The sequence below is a fragment of the Erythrolamprus reginae genome, chromosome 5 (assembly GCF_031021105.1).
Source record: "Erythrolamprus reginae isolate rEryReg1 chromosome 5, rEryReg1.hap1, whole genome shotgun sequence".
NCBI classification, from domain to species: domain Eukaryota; kingdom Metazoa; phylum Chordata; class Lepidosauria; order Squamata; family Dipsadidae; genus Erythrolamprus; species Erythrolamprus reginae.
The window spans coordinates 23710839-23725537 of record NC_091954.1 but is presented as its reverse complement, the minus strand read 5'-3'; the positions used below and the strand labels follow the sequence as shown (position 1 = coordinate 23725537).

General features: G+C 44.2%; 1 protein-coding gene across 1 annotated transcript in view; it reads left to right on the top strand.

The window, feature by feature from the left end:
* ASCC1 (activating signal cointegrator 1 complex subunit 1) overlaps positions 1-14699 on the top strand; it is a 142297-nt gene that overhangs the window by 49867 nt on the left and 77731 nt on the right. The window contains exon 6 of the mRNA XM_070752233.1: positions 11234-11370. Coding sequence (XP_070608334.1) covers positions 11234-11370 — 137 coding nt within the window. The remainder of the gene's footprint in view (positions 1-11233; positions 11371-14699) is intronic.

The following is a 14699-nucleotide window of genomic DNA, read 5'->3' as shown; positions in this document are numbered from 1 at the left end:
GTTGTTAATGATTTAACCATGTCTCAACAGTTAGCAAAAGAGTTTCCTACAGTTTTTGATGGTACTCTAGGGAAATATTTGGGCACACCAGTTTCTTTGACCCTCGATCCATTAGTTCCTCCAGTTCGCCTGAAGCCCCGGCGAGTGCCTTTAGCTATTAAGGGTAACGTGGATTCAGAATTAGATCGTTTGATTAGCCTGGGAATTTTAGAGCCGGTTGACCAAGCCAAATGGGAAACCCCTTTAGTGGTAGCAATTAAACAAGATGGATCTGTGCGTTTATGTGGGGACTATAAGTGCACGGTTAACCGAGCATTAGCACACCATTCCTACCCTGTACCCATGGTTGCCCATCTATTACATTCATTGGAGGGAGGAAAGGTATTCGCGAAAATTGACCTGTCTCGTGCATACCAACAGTTAGCAGTGGACACTGAGACAGCTGATATACAAACAATCATTACCCATCGGGGGGCGTTCCGTTGTACTAGGTTACAATTTGGAATAAGCTCTGCCCCTGGAATATTCCAGGGGCTTATGGAGCGCCTACTATATGGAATCCCTGGCACCTTGCCATATTTCGATGATGTGATCATAGCCGCCTCATCCCGCCAAGAGTTATTAGAGCGAGTCAGAGCCGTACTTCAGAAGTTCCAAGACGTGGGGTTGCGAGTTAAATCGGAAAAATGTATTTTTGCTTCTCAAAGTGTTGAGTTTTTAGGTTTCCTCATAGATAGCAAAGGAATTCATCCTACCCCTGCTAAAATAAGAGCTATCACAGAGGCTCCGGAACCAAGATCCAAAACCGAACTACAATCTTTTTTGGGTTTATTGAATTTTTATGCAATGTTCCTCCCTCACAAGGCTTCAATTGTAGAACCACTGCATAAATTATTGGCTAAAGGGATTCCATGGCATTGGGGTAGAGCGGAGGCCAACGCATTCACGGCCATTAAAGAGGTGTTGGTATCTCATGATATTTTAGTACAATATAGCTCACACTTGCCATTGATATTAACGTGTGATGCATCCCCTTATGGGGTGGGCGCAGTTCTGGGTCACATTCTACCTTCAGGAAAGGAAGCTCCTATAGCATATTATTCAAGAACATTAGGCCGCCCTGAACGTAATTATGGGCAATTGGATAAAGAAGCCTTGGCTCTGGTGGCGGGAGTCAAGCGTTTCCATCATTATTTATATGGCCGCAAATTTAAGTTAGTTACGGACCATCAACCCCTCCTGGGAATACTGGCGGGAAATAGACAAACGCCCGAAATTCTTTCTCCTCGTTTAAATCGTTGGGCCCTGTTTTTAGCTAACTATTCATATGATCTGATGTACCGACCAGGTCGCACCATTCCTCACGCGGATGCGTTGAGCCGATGCCCGTTATCTATTCCTGTTACAGACCCTGCTCCCATTTCCACCGTATTAGCCATAGAGTCGTGCCCTATCAAAGTATCTGCTGCCACAATTGCTTCCGAATCAGCAAAAGACCCTGTTCTCTCTGTGGTGACGTCATGGATTTTACGCGGTTGGCCCTCTTCTTGCAGTGAGCCTTCTTTTGTACCGTACTGGGTTTTTGCCCAAAACTTCATGGGTTCGCCTAGATGGGTTGCCGGCACTGTTAGCGGTACCCGGGGGCCTCGAGCATATACAGTGTTGTTGTCTGATGGGCGAGAGTGGCATCGTCATGTGGACCAATTAAGAGCCAGGTCAGCTGATGTACTTGACCCAGGGATAGAGGAAGAAGGTCCTGGCCATGGGGAGGGCATTCCTTGTTTGGAGTATTCCGTCCTAGAGAGGGATGAGTTACACATGGGTCCTCCCCAGATGTTTACGGGGAACGATGGGAAACCCCCAAAGGTCCCAACAGTCGAAGCCGAGGGTTTGGCCGAAGGAACAGTGGAGTTAAAGGGCCCACAAGTGTTATCTAGAGAAATCAAAGGGCACCAGAGCATGCCTCGTTGTTCGGGGCGCACCAGACGTAGGCCGGCATACCTGGATGATTTTGTATGCTTCCCCCCCTAGGGGAAAGGAGTGTCATGTTCTAGGCTACCAGCAGGGGGAGACTTTTGGCGGGAGTAGTCTTGTGTTCTGATTGGTTAATTGGGAAGTATAAAACCCTGTCGTTGTGTTTTGTTACCTCAGTTCTGTGTTTAAATAAAGTTGAGTTATACCAGCTGTGACTGCTCAGTTCCTTCACTACATCGGCGACTACTTCATCTTCAACCACAACAACACAAGAGCACACAACAGATTTAAACTTAATATGAACAGCTCCAAACTTGACTATAAAAAATATGACTTCAGTAACCGAGTTGTCGAAGCGTGGAACTCATTACTGGACTCCATAGTGTCATCCCCAAACCCCCAACACTTTACCCTTAGATTATCTACGGTTGACCTATCCAGATTCCTAAGAGGTCAATAAGGAGCGAATACAAGTGCACTAGAGTGCCTTCCGTCCCCTGTCCTATTGCTCTCCTATATCTCCTATTCCTTTCTTCTATTCCTATATCTCTTCTTCTATTTTTTCATTGATATGTTCTATTACTATACCTTCTTTTCTATTATTTCATAGATATATTTTACTATGAGTATCTCCTCTACAACCTTCATCATGTATTTTACTATGTGTATATATATATATACACCCACTAAAACTCTCATTGTGTATTGGACAAAATAAATAAATAAAAATAAATAAATAAATAAAAATAATAAATAAAGACAATAGAACATAAATATTTAAAAGATCTATGTTCAAAACCAATGCCTGGGCCACCTAGCCATTGAAGTACAGCATCACTTATATTTAAAACATCAGATACTGAGATGGTATATGCCCTCAACATACAGCCGGGCACGTTGTAATCTACAGTTTGATGTGAGACTGAAGGGACGATACTGTGCCCCATTTATACAGAGAGTCCTAGCAGATAACAATAGCACTTGGACTTATATACTACTTCACATTGCTTTTTACAGCCCTCTCTAAGTGGCTTACAGAGTCAGCATATTGCCCTCCAACAATCTGGGCCTTAATTTTACCCGCCTCCGAAGGCTGGAAGGCTGAGTCAACTATGAGCCTGTTGAGATTTGAACTGCCAAATTGCAGGCAGGCAGCAATACTGCATTCTGATGACTGCACCACTACAGCTCTAGGTGCCGTGTAAGGTGCAAACCCTGCTCAGGATTGTCCATTGTTGATGTGGTAGTTCAAAGCCCGACACCATTTTTGTGAGGGCCATTTCTATGTCTTCCTATGACCGGGAGTTTAGTGACCCATTTGGCTTTCTCTTGGGAATCGGTGTTAAAGTTGCGTCAGTGGTTTTGAAGCTTGAGGCAACTGTTGTCATCCAGACAACTCTATAAACCACAGGTATTAAACTCGCAGTGTCACATTGCCATCAAGTGGTGTATCATGATGTTTTCCCTTCGCAGAGCTGGGGTGGGCATGGCTTGCGTATAAAAACATAGAAACTTGACACCAGAAAAAGACCTCTTGGTCCATCTAGTCTGCCATTATACTATTTCTTGTATTTTATCTTAAGATGGATCAATGTTTATCCCAGGCATGTTTAAATTCAGTTACAACCACGTCTGCTGGAAGTTTGTTCCAAGCATCTACTACTCTTTCAGTAAAATAATATTTTCTCACGTTACTTCTAATTTTTCCCCCAACTAACCTCAGATTGTGCCCCCTTGTTCTTGTGTTCACTTTCCTATTAAAAACACTTCCCTCCTGAAACTTATTTAACCCTTTAACATATTTAAATGCTTCGATCATGTCCCCCCTTTCCCTCTGTCCTCCAGACTATATAGATTGAGTTCATTAAGTCTTTCCTGATATGTTTTATGCTTAAGACCTTCCACCATTTTTGTAGCTCATCTTTGGACCAGTTCAATTTCATCAATATTTTTTTGTAGGTGAGGTCTCCAGAACTGAACACAGTATTCCAAATGTGGTCTCACCAGCGCTCTATACAGTGGGATCACAATTTCCCTCTTCCTGCTTGTTCCCTCTTCCTTCTTACTTCCTCTAGCTATGCAGTCAAGCATTCTACTTGCTTTCCCTACTGCCTAACTGCACTGTTCACCCATTTTGAGACTGTCAGAAATCACTACCCCTAAATCCTTCTTTTCTGAAGTTTTTGCTAGCACAGAACTACCAATACAATACTCAGATTGAGGATTCCTTTTCCCCAAGTGCATTATTTTACATTTGGAAACATTAAACTACAGTTTCCATTGCTTTGATCACTTATCTAGTAAGGCTAGATCATTTGCCATATTACAGACGCCTCCAGGAATATCAACCCTATTGCACACTTTAGAGTCATCGGCAAATAGGCAAACCTTCCCTACCAAACCTCCTATGGTTTGGTAGGGAAGGTTTGCCTATTTGCCGATGATGATACATCCGCCCTGGGTATGATACATCCAGCCTACGCTGCCAGTTTGACATCACCGTTGTAAACTTTCTTATGAAACTCAGGTTACAGTTCACTCTATACTCCCAATATGAACCATTGGTATGCCTTGAACCGTTGACCATTGCAAGTACTCTTATTTGCTTGTTGTCTCATAAGATAATTGATGCTTACTAACGCATGCTTACATCATAACTGAGTTTATAAGCAATTTGTTACAAGCAAACAGCCAGGGATTATTAATAGCCCTTAATATTATTACTATTAATAGGTTTTAATATAGGGCTCCAATTTAGTTTGACCTAGTTGCATGTTGAGAAAAAAAAGGTTGAATGCAAACATTCATTTTACTACAAAGTCTCCTCCCAGAAGTTTCTAGAGTTTTTATCCTATTCCAATTAGCATCCAAGAAATAAATCAGTGTCCAAGGCTTGGCATTCTTCCAAGTTCCAATTTATTAATAGAGTTACATTGGCATGAACTGTAAGCAACCCAAATCCCAGTTTAAAATTCATCCCTTGACCCCATACCCACAAGTTGATCACATGGACCACTCTGGTTCTCCCAATGTCCATGATCCTCCCATTGACTTCTGGCCGGTGTTGAACAAAAGATGATCTTGAATCTCTGGAAAGAATTTGTTGTGGCTAGTATTCTTCCCTCTCATGCAACCACCCCTCCCAATTTCCCACAATACTATTGCATACCTACATTCTAGCTCATGGCAGGCCAAAGTCTCCAACTCAAAATGATGGCTTCGGCCTAACACTCTGCTGCCAAATTGATTTCAGGAGGATGTACGAATGAATGAATGAATGAATGAATGAATGAATGAATGAATGAATGAATGAATGAATGAATGAATGAATGAATGTCTTCCTTAAACATCCACTGCTTATACAGCTCGGCCATCTTCGATATTAATTGTCTAATGCTAGGATATTCAACTTATTAGGATTTATAGGAATTTGTTGAGTGCGGATTTAAATAGAAGTGTCAGTGCAGCTCAGAATCTTTGAATTCATTGCAAAAATATAAATGATGACCTAAGTACGTAGACAGAGCTCTGTCTTTCTAGACAGGCAAAAATCAAAACCTGGAACCATCTGCTCCAACTTTGCCAAAGGGTTTTTGTCCAAAAAAAGCATTGGTTTGGCATATTTTAAGACCCACAGAATTTCATTGGGAACAGGTAACACGGATAGTAATGCAGCAGATACTAATTTCGGAAATACTTGTAACAACACTCGTTATACTCATATGTTATTTGATAAGTTGGCTTCATGAATCTTTTGTTTCCATTATAGCTAATCCTTGACTTATTGTCATTCATTTAGTGACTGTTCAAAGTTGCAATGGTGCTGGGAAAAGTGGTTTTCCCACTTATCACAGCATCCCCACAGACACATCTTCGAAATTTGGGCACTTGGCAATTGTATTGTATTTGTATTTGTATTTATTAGATTTGTATGCCGCCCCTCTCCGAAAACTCGGGGTGGCTAACAACAATATAAAAAGACAATGTAAACAAATCTAATATTAAAAACAATCTTAAAAACCCCAATTTAAAGAACCACTCATACATACAAGCATACCATGTATAAATTCTATAAGCCTAGGGGGAAGGGAAATTTCAATTCCCCCATGCCTGACGACAGAGATGGGTTTTAAGGAGCTTGCGAAAGGCAAGGAGGGTGGGGACAACACTGATATCTGGGGGGAGCTGGTTCCAGAGGGTCGGGGCCGCCACAGAGAAGGCTCTTCTCCTGGGTCCTACCAAACGACATTGCTTAGTCGATGGGACCCGGAAAAGGCCAACTCTGTGGGACCTAACCGGTCGCTGGGATTCGTGCGGCAGAAGGCGGTCCCGGAGATATTCTGGTCCGATGCCATGAAGGGCTTTATAGGTCATAACCAACACTTTGAATTGTGACCAGAAATTGGCATGTACTTTTGACATTTGCACTGCCTGAAGTCATGTAACCGCCATTTGTAAATTTCCCAGTCAGATTTGCTTAACAACTCCAGGCCTTCACTTAACAACAATGGTAAGAAAGGTCATAAAATGTCATTTATGACATTTAAGAGTCACGGTGGAGCAGTGTTTAGAATGCAATACTACAGGTTACTTCTGCTGACTGCCGGCTGACTGCAATTTGGCAGTTCAAATCTCACAAGGCTCAAGGTTGACTCAGCCTTCTATCCTTCCGAGGTGGGTAAAATGAGGACCCAGATTGTTGGGGGCAATATGCTGGCTCTGTAAACTGCTTAGAGAGGACTCTAAAGCACTATAAAGTGGTATACAGTGTTCCCTCGATTTTTGCGGGTTTGAACTTCGCGAATAGCCTATACCACGGTTTTTCAAAAAATATTAATTAAAAAATACTTCGCGGGGTTTTTTCTATACCACGTTTTTCCCCACCCAATGACGTCATACATCATCGCCAAACTAATAATTTTTGCAAATAAATAACAAAGAAAATAATTATTGTTAATAAATAATTATGTTTATAAATATCAGGATCACTAAGTGTCTTATTCAATGGTGAGTACCAGTAATAATGGTGAGTAAATGGTTGTTAAGGAAATGGTAATTTAGGGGTTTAAAATGTGAAGGGAAGGCTTGTGATACTGTCCATAGCCAAAAATGGTGTACAGTGATCCCCCGCTCGTTCCGAGGGTTCCGTTCCAGGAGCCCCCGCAACGAGCGGGTTTTCGCGAAGTAGCGATGCGGAAGTAAAAACACCGTCTGCGCATGTGCAGACGGTGTTTTTACTCCCACAGCGCTAGCGAGGAGCCGAAGATTGGGGGCGGGGCGGCTGTTTGCCGCCGGCATGGAGGGCTTCCTAGCAGCCCCCCAAACCCGGGTTGGGGGTCCGGGGGGCGCTGGCTCTCGGCGCTTTTGAGCTGAGTCCGGAAGCGAATTCGCTTCCGGACTCAGCTCAAAAGCGCCGATAGCAAGCGGCAAGGAACGGCTTGTCTCGGCGCTTTCGAGCTGACCGGACTCAGCTCGAAAGCGCCGAGACAAGCCGTTCCTTGCCGCTTGCTATCGGCGGTTTTCAGCTGAGTCCGGAAGCGAATTCGCTTCCGGACTCAGCTCAAAACCGGCGATACCAAGCGGCAAGGAACGGCTTGTCTCGGCGCTTTCGAGCTGACAGCTCGAAAGCGCCGAGACAAGCCGTTCCTTGCCGCTTGCTATCGGCGCTTTTGAGCTGAGTCCGGGAGCGAATTCGCTCCCGGACTCAGCTCAAAAGCGGCGAGAATGAACGGCGTGGGCGGGCGAAGGGCGGGCGGCAGCGAGGAGTTTGCGTGGGCGGTGGGGAAACTCCTCGCTGACGCCAGCAAGAGGGGGAAGACCCAGGGAAGCCGCTGCCATCTACGCATGCGTGCCCGGCACGCATGCGTAGATGGTATTTTTGACTTCCGGGTTGAAAAATAGCGAAGTACCCTGTTCGCAATGGTTGGGGACGCAATAAACGGGGGATCACTGTATTTACTTCCGCATCTCTACTTCGCGGAAATTTGACTTTCGCGGGCGGTCTCGGAACGCATCCCCCGCGGAAATCGAGGGAACACTGTATAAATCTAATTGCTGTTGCTATTTAGCAACTGCCTTGCTTAATAATGGACATTTTTGAGTCGTAAAAGTTACATAAGTCGTAATTGAGGACTACTTGTAATAAAGCTTTCCAGCCTTCTCTTCCGGCAGTGGAGAGTAAAAAGATAGAGGTAGAAAGTTGTCAGAAGCATGGCTTTGATTCCTGGAAAGCTGTTGAGGGAAAATGATAGTAATGATAACATTAATTCAAGGTTGGGGTTTTTTGCCACCATTCTTTCTCTATGGGAATAGACCATGCTCTTTTCCTAGAAGCTGCTTATTTATTGTGTTAATATATTTTGTGCTCATTATATCTGCAGGCATTACAGAAATTAAAATGAACTGCTGCCAATAATTGGAATCTATCAGATCTGCCCCCTGCTGTTTCACCAGCTTCCTGGTGTTCATTTATAGACTATAATAGCTTCTGTTGCTAGGCTTTGAGTTTTTTAAGATTAAGAAAAGTTCATAAAAATAGATACTGAGCTTTGGAAGATATCTAAGACACTGTTCACCCAGACGCCAGTTAGAGCTTTTTCCTCAACTTTGTTTTGATGGGGGAGGAGGACAAAATAGAGGAGTAAACTCCTTGGAGTTTGTTAACAGATGAACAGGATTGGAAGGGACCTTGTAGGTCATCTAGTCCAACTTCAAATCTAGTCCACACCCAAGCAGGAGATCCTACAGCTGTGATGACGAACCTATGGCATGCATGCTATAGGTGGCACATGGAGCCCTATCTTAGGGCATGCGAGGTGTTGCCCTATGTAAGCTACAGTTCACATGTCCACTCTGGCCAGCTGATTTTCGGCCTTCTGGAGTTTGTGAGAGGCCATTTTTGCTCTCCACAGGCTTCAGGAAAGTTTCTTGAAGCCTAGGCGAAAAACGGTCCAATGAATTTCTGGTAGGCCCATTGGGCCATATTTTTTTTACCCTCCCCACAAACAGCACAATGGGCTTACCAGAGGTTCGAAGCCTTCAGTGAGGTCTGTGTGGAAGTGGGGGGGGGTTGTGTGCACGTGCGCATGACGAGTGTGGGCATGTGCACATGTGCTATCATGTGCACACGCATCATTTTGTCATCCAAGCAATAAAAAGTTCAACATCACTGCCCTACGGCATTTCTGACAGATGGCAGTCCAGTCTCTTAATAGTTTTGGGTCTGCCATGAGGTAGCATTCCCATTTACCATGTTTTTTAAAAATGCATTTCCCCCCCACTGCTCGCTAAAAGTGAAAAACAATAATAGGAATAGCCATTATAGAAAATAAATAAGGAAAAGGGTTTCTAATTTGCCTTCAGATTAATTTTTGTGCCGTTAAGGTCTGGAGAGTTTAGAGTTATGATTTCAGTCACAGAATATGGAGCAGTTCCTCTTTGTGCTATGGGTCCCATCTTTTTTAACATATAGTTACATGTTTTGAAAATTTCTTTACGGCGGAAGACTCTCAAAAAGGAGATATCACGTCTTTCAGTTCCAAGGTGTGATCTATATCAAGCTTCTGTTATTTGTGGATCAAGATTTCATCATCATCATCAGAATTGGAATGGACCTTAGAGATCTTCTAACCCAAACCCCTCCTCAAACAGAGCCCCTATACCAGTGGTGGTGAAGCTTTTTTTGCTCGGGTAGCAAAAAGGCGTGTGCGATAGGGTGCGCGTGTGTGCCCATATCAATAATGCATTGCCCTTCCCCCGCACATGCATGCACAACCCCCTGTGTTGCCCCCCGACACATGCACACTGATCTCACTGAAGCCTCCAGACTTCCTGTAGGCCCGTTGGACCTTTTTTGCCCTCTCCAGACTTCAAGGAAGCCTCCGGAGCCTGCGGATGGTAAAAAATGGGCCCAACGGGCCTACAGGAAGTTTGGAAATGAACTTCCGGTGGGCCCATAGGCTCCATTTTTCTCCATCCACAAGCTCTATAGGTTTTCCTGAGGCCTAGGGAGGGCGAAAATGGCCTCCCCACCCCTCCAGAAGGCCAAAAACCAGTTGGCCAGCACACACATGCGCGCTGGAGCTGACCTAAAGCAGCGCCTTGTGTGCTCTCAGATATGGCTCCACATGTTACCTGTGTCATGCATGTCATAGGTTCGCCCTATACCATTTCACACAAATGGGTGTCCAGTGCCATCTTAAAAGCCTCTGGTGATGGAGCATCCACAGCTTCTGAAGGCAAAGCTCTTCCACTGGTTGATTGTTTTCACTATCAGGAAATTTCTCCTTAATTCTAGGTGGCTTCTCTCCTTGATTAGTTTCTGTTCTGCCGCGCTCTCTGATGGGAGCCTCCCAAAAATTCAAGGGCATAAATTTCAGACACACACACATGTCTGAAAATTCAAAACAATGTTCTTTATCACAAAATTCAAAATAAACACAGCGCTCTTTTTATATTGCAAAGAGCACTCTTGCCAAAACAACCGGGTAGTTTGTACAATTTCCCTTAAGCAGTCATTAAGTACTTAGCTAGCAGCTGTGAAGAAACTTCACACCCCTTCTTCTTCCAACAAACTGAGACACACACACACACACACACACGTTGCTGTGCTTTGTTTTCCAAGGCGTGAAAAAGCAACAAAGTCCAAACAACACAGGATTCCTGACGAACTACGATCAGATATTCTTCCACAATGGCCAAACCCACATGCTGCTATTTATAGCAGCAGCCCTAATTACTGGAGCCCCACCCAAACACAGGTGGCCTCCCTTATTTCCTGTACTATGTTCTTACTTGGTCTCTTCTACGCATAATTCTGCGCTTGCGTGGGTCCAAAACGTCATCATCTGAATCAAAGGAAGATAAGGGAGACTGACTGCCAGGGCTGTGTGCCAAGCCCTCATCTGCCAAGTCACTCCTACCTTTTTCTTTGACCGAGGAAACTAAACTCTGAACTGATTCTGTCGGCAATAACACAGGCCTGTGACATGTTGAATTTTCCCCTGCATCCACCTCCCCATTCCCTGGGGCAGGAGCTGGGCCAGAGCCAACCACAACAGTTTCCATCCATCCTGGTTAGTTTCCATCCTGCCTTCTGGTGCTTTGGAGAATTCTGATGTTTCTGCGCTCCCCGTGCTTGCATCTGTCTTTGCTCAATACAAGTTACAACTTGTTGTGTCCAAAAGTAATGAATGCATATGAAGTTTCCAATGTACCCTTTTCTCACTTGAGGAATACGCTTATGTATTATACTGTATAGGACTGTGGAGTCAGCAGTAGCCTCTTCCAGAACCCAACAAAACTCCACCTGACTATTGGGACTCTGGTACTTTTGAATGAACAAGAAATCCAGAAAGCTCAGGAGCTCCTGCAGAAGTGTAGAGAAGACCTTGTTGAGTAAGTATTCAATTCAATATCAACTTTATTTGATTAGTCAATCGACCATATCAAAGCGAGGAAGAGGACCACATTTTTTCATCATAAAACTGTGACTGGTTAAAATACAATAAAATTGGCTAAAATAGAGGGAATTTGAATAAATAATAAGTTAAAATGCAGTATAATATGCTAAAATTGAGTAGTAAAACATGAGAATATAACTCGTGCAAAGGATTATATTAAACAAATCTAAGATACTGATATAAAATATTCTTAAGTGAGTTCATCTCCTTTGCATGCCACCCCAATATGTTGTTGAGTAAGTAAAACACAAGCTTGGTAGCAGAGGAAGCAGTTGCCTACATTTGTCCCAAGAGGAAGCTCCTATGGAAAGAATAGAATTGAAAAAAGTATAGAATTGTAAGAAATTGTGGCAAGCAGCTACAACTATTTAACGATCAGGGAGCTATTGTGTTTTGTTTAGGATATTAGTCAACAGTCAAATAATTCCTTTTGATTGATTGATTGATTGGTTGATTGATTATGTGCCATCAAGTTGACGTTGACATTAATGATAGTTTTCCTCCATGACAATCTGTCCCTATTCTATTTCTTCAAGTTTTCCTATTGTAGAATCTTTTCTTGCCATTTTATTATTACCGTATTTTTTGGAGTAAAAACCTTCCCCCCCCAAAAAAAGAGGCTGAAAATTTGGGTGCGTCTTATACTCTGAATGTTGCTTTTTCAAAGCTTTTTTTTTCAGCCTTTATGAAGCGCTAATAATTATCTCGGCTCTTATAGGCTTTTTTTCATTGTTACCTGCTTCGAATAAGTTTTTTTTAAAGCCCTAACCAGTGCTAAAGCTGACCAGACTAAGGACTCTAGCCAGATGAATACCTGGTAGGCAGATTTTTTCTATTTTCCTCACCCAAAACTGGGATGCGTCTTATACTACAAAATATGGTAATCCTTGGCTACTTTTTTTTTCTTGCAGTGATTTTGTGCATAAACAAAGGCTGATTTTATTTCATTGAAGTTTATGAAAAATGTGATTACCTTCTCACTTTGTTCTAGCAGAGTGTTTGGCAAATAATTCTTTTCGCCCCAGATGGTTATATATCCCTGAGATTCATTTCTTGAAAAAGCTGCAGGCAAAGAGCATTTATTTATTTATTTATTATTTGGATTTGTATGCCGCCCCTCTCCGAAGACTCGGGGCGGCTCACAACAAGTGAAAAACAATCCAATACAATCCAATTAATTAAAATATTATAAATTTAAGAAATCCCCTATACTAACATACACACATACAGGCATACCATATATAACTTCAACGTGCCCAGGGGGAGATGTTTAGTTTCCCCATGCCTGACGGCAAAGGTGGGTTTTGAGGAGTTTACGGAAGGCAGGAAGAGTAGGGGCAGTTCTGATCTCCGGGGGGAGTTGGTTCCAGAGGGCCGGTGCCGCCACAGAGAAGGCTCTCCCCCTGGGGCCCGCCAACCGGCATTGTTTAGTTGACGGGACCCGGAGGAGGCCCACTCTGTGGGACCGAATCGGTCGCTGGGATTCGTGCGGCAGAAGGCGGTCTCGGAGATATTCTGGTCCAGTGCCATGAAGGGCTTTAAAGGTCATAACCAACACTTTGAATTGTGACCGGAAACTGATCGGCAGCCAATGCAGACTGCGGAGTGATGGTGAAACATGGGCATACCTGGGTAAGCCCATGACTGCTCTCGCAGCTGCATTCTGCACGATCTGAAGTTTCCGAACACTTTTCAAAGGTAGCCCCATGTAGAGAGCATTACAGTAGTCGAACCTCGAGGTGATGAGGGCATGAGTGACTGTGAGTAATGAGTCCCGGTCCAGATAGGGCCGCAACTGGTGCACCAGGCGAACCTGGGCAAACGCCCCCCTCGCCACAGCTGAAAGGTGGTTCTCTAATGTGAGCTGTGGATCGAGGAGGACGCCCAAGTTGCGGACCCTCTCTGAGGGGGTCAATGATTCCCCCCCCCAGGGTAATGGACGGACAGATGGGATTGTCCTTGGGAGGCAAAACCCACAGCCACTCCGTCTTATCCGGGTTGAGCTTGAGTCTGTTGACACCCATCCAGGCCCCAACAGCCTCCAGGCACCGGCACATCACTTCCACCGCTTCGTTGACTGGGCATGGGGTGGAGATGTAAAGCTGGGTATCATCGGCATATTGATGATACCTCACCCCATGTCCTTGGATGATCTCACCCAGCGGTTTCATGTAGATGTTAAATAGCAAGGGGGAGAGGACCGACCCCTGGGGTACTCCACAAGGGAGAGACCTCGGAGTCGACCTCTGACCCCCCACTAACACCGACTGCGACCGGCCAGAGAGGTAGGAGGAGAACCACTGAAGCACAGTGCCTCCCACCCCCAACCCCTCCAACCGGTGCAGAAGGATACCATGGTCGATGGTATCGAAAGCCGCTGAGAGATCGAGGAGCACCAGGACAGAGGATAAACCCCTGTCCCGGGCCCGCCAGAGGAAACACACAGCCCTATAAGAAACCAGTCCTTAAACAATACATCAGTGACTCTGAAGGGCAGAAGTTGTCATAAAACACTGCACAAAGGCATGTGGTTTGAGATGTAGAATGATAGATAAAAGTCCTCTTCCCCCCTCCCTTCAATGCAGTTGTGTTTGCAAAAATATTTTTTGCAAGAGCTTTCTGGTGCAGTGATTTCCTAAACTAGAAATCACTGCGCCAGAAAACTCTTGCAAAAGTTTAGGATATGCCCTGAGATTACAACAAGCTCTTTGGTGATTACCCTATATTTAAAAGTAGCAATAAAACTTCTGATGATACAAAATGCAGTTGTTAAAAATGTGGGTATGACTAGAGGCAAGTCAACTGAAGTGTCTAACGAGTGTAGTACAGAGAGTCTTGAACACAATTGAGCCCATAATTTCTGTTGCTGAGTGAGACGTTTATTGAGTGAATTTTGCCCCATTTCGCCCCTTTCTTACCCCAGTTATTAAGTTTAATTGCAGCACCAGGAGTGGGTGGTCCTTGCTCATCTCCTGAGCTCTGTCGCTCCTCATGTCCACTGTTGGTCATCCTGCCCCATTCCTCCGTGTTAATAAGCCATCCCAATCCTGAGGGGCCGTTGGCTGCCTCTGCCTGTTACTCCCCACATTCCTCTGAAGCCAGTGAAGCTTCCCCCTTGATCTCCATTGGCTCTGGCACTGGCTCATCCTCCTTTGCAGATGCCAGCTGCCACAGAGACATGACAATAAGGAAGAACATCTTATTCATTCATTCATTCATTCATTCATTCATTCATTCATTCGATTTTTTATGCTTCCCTTGTCC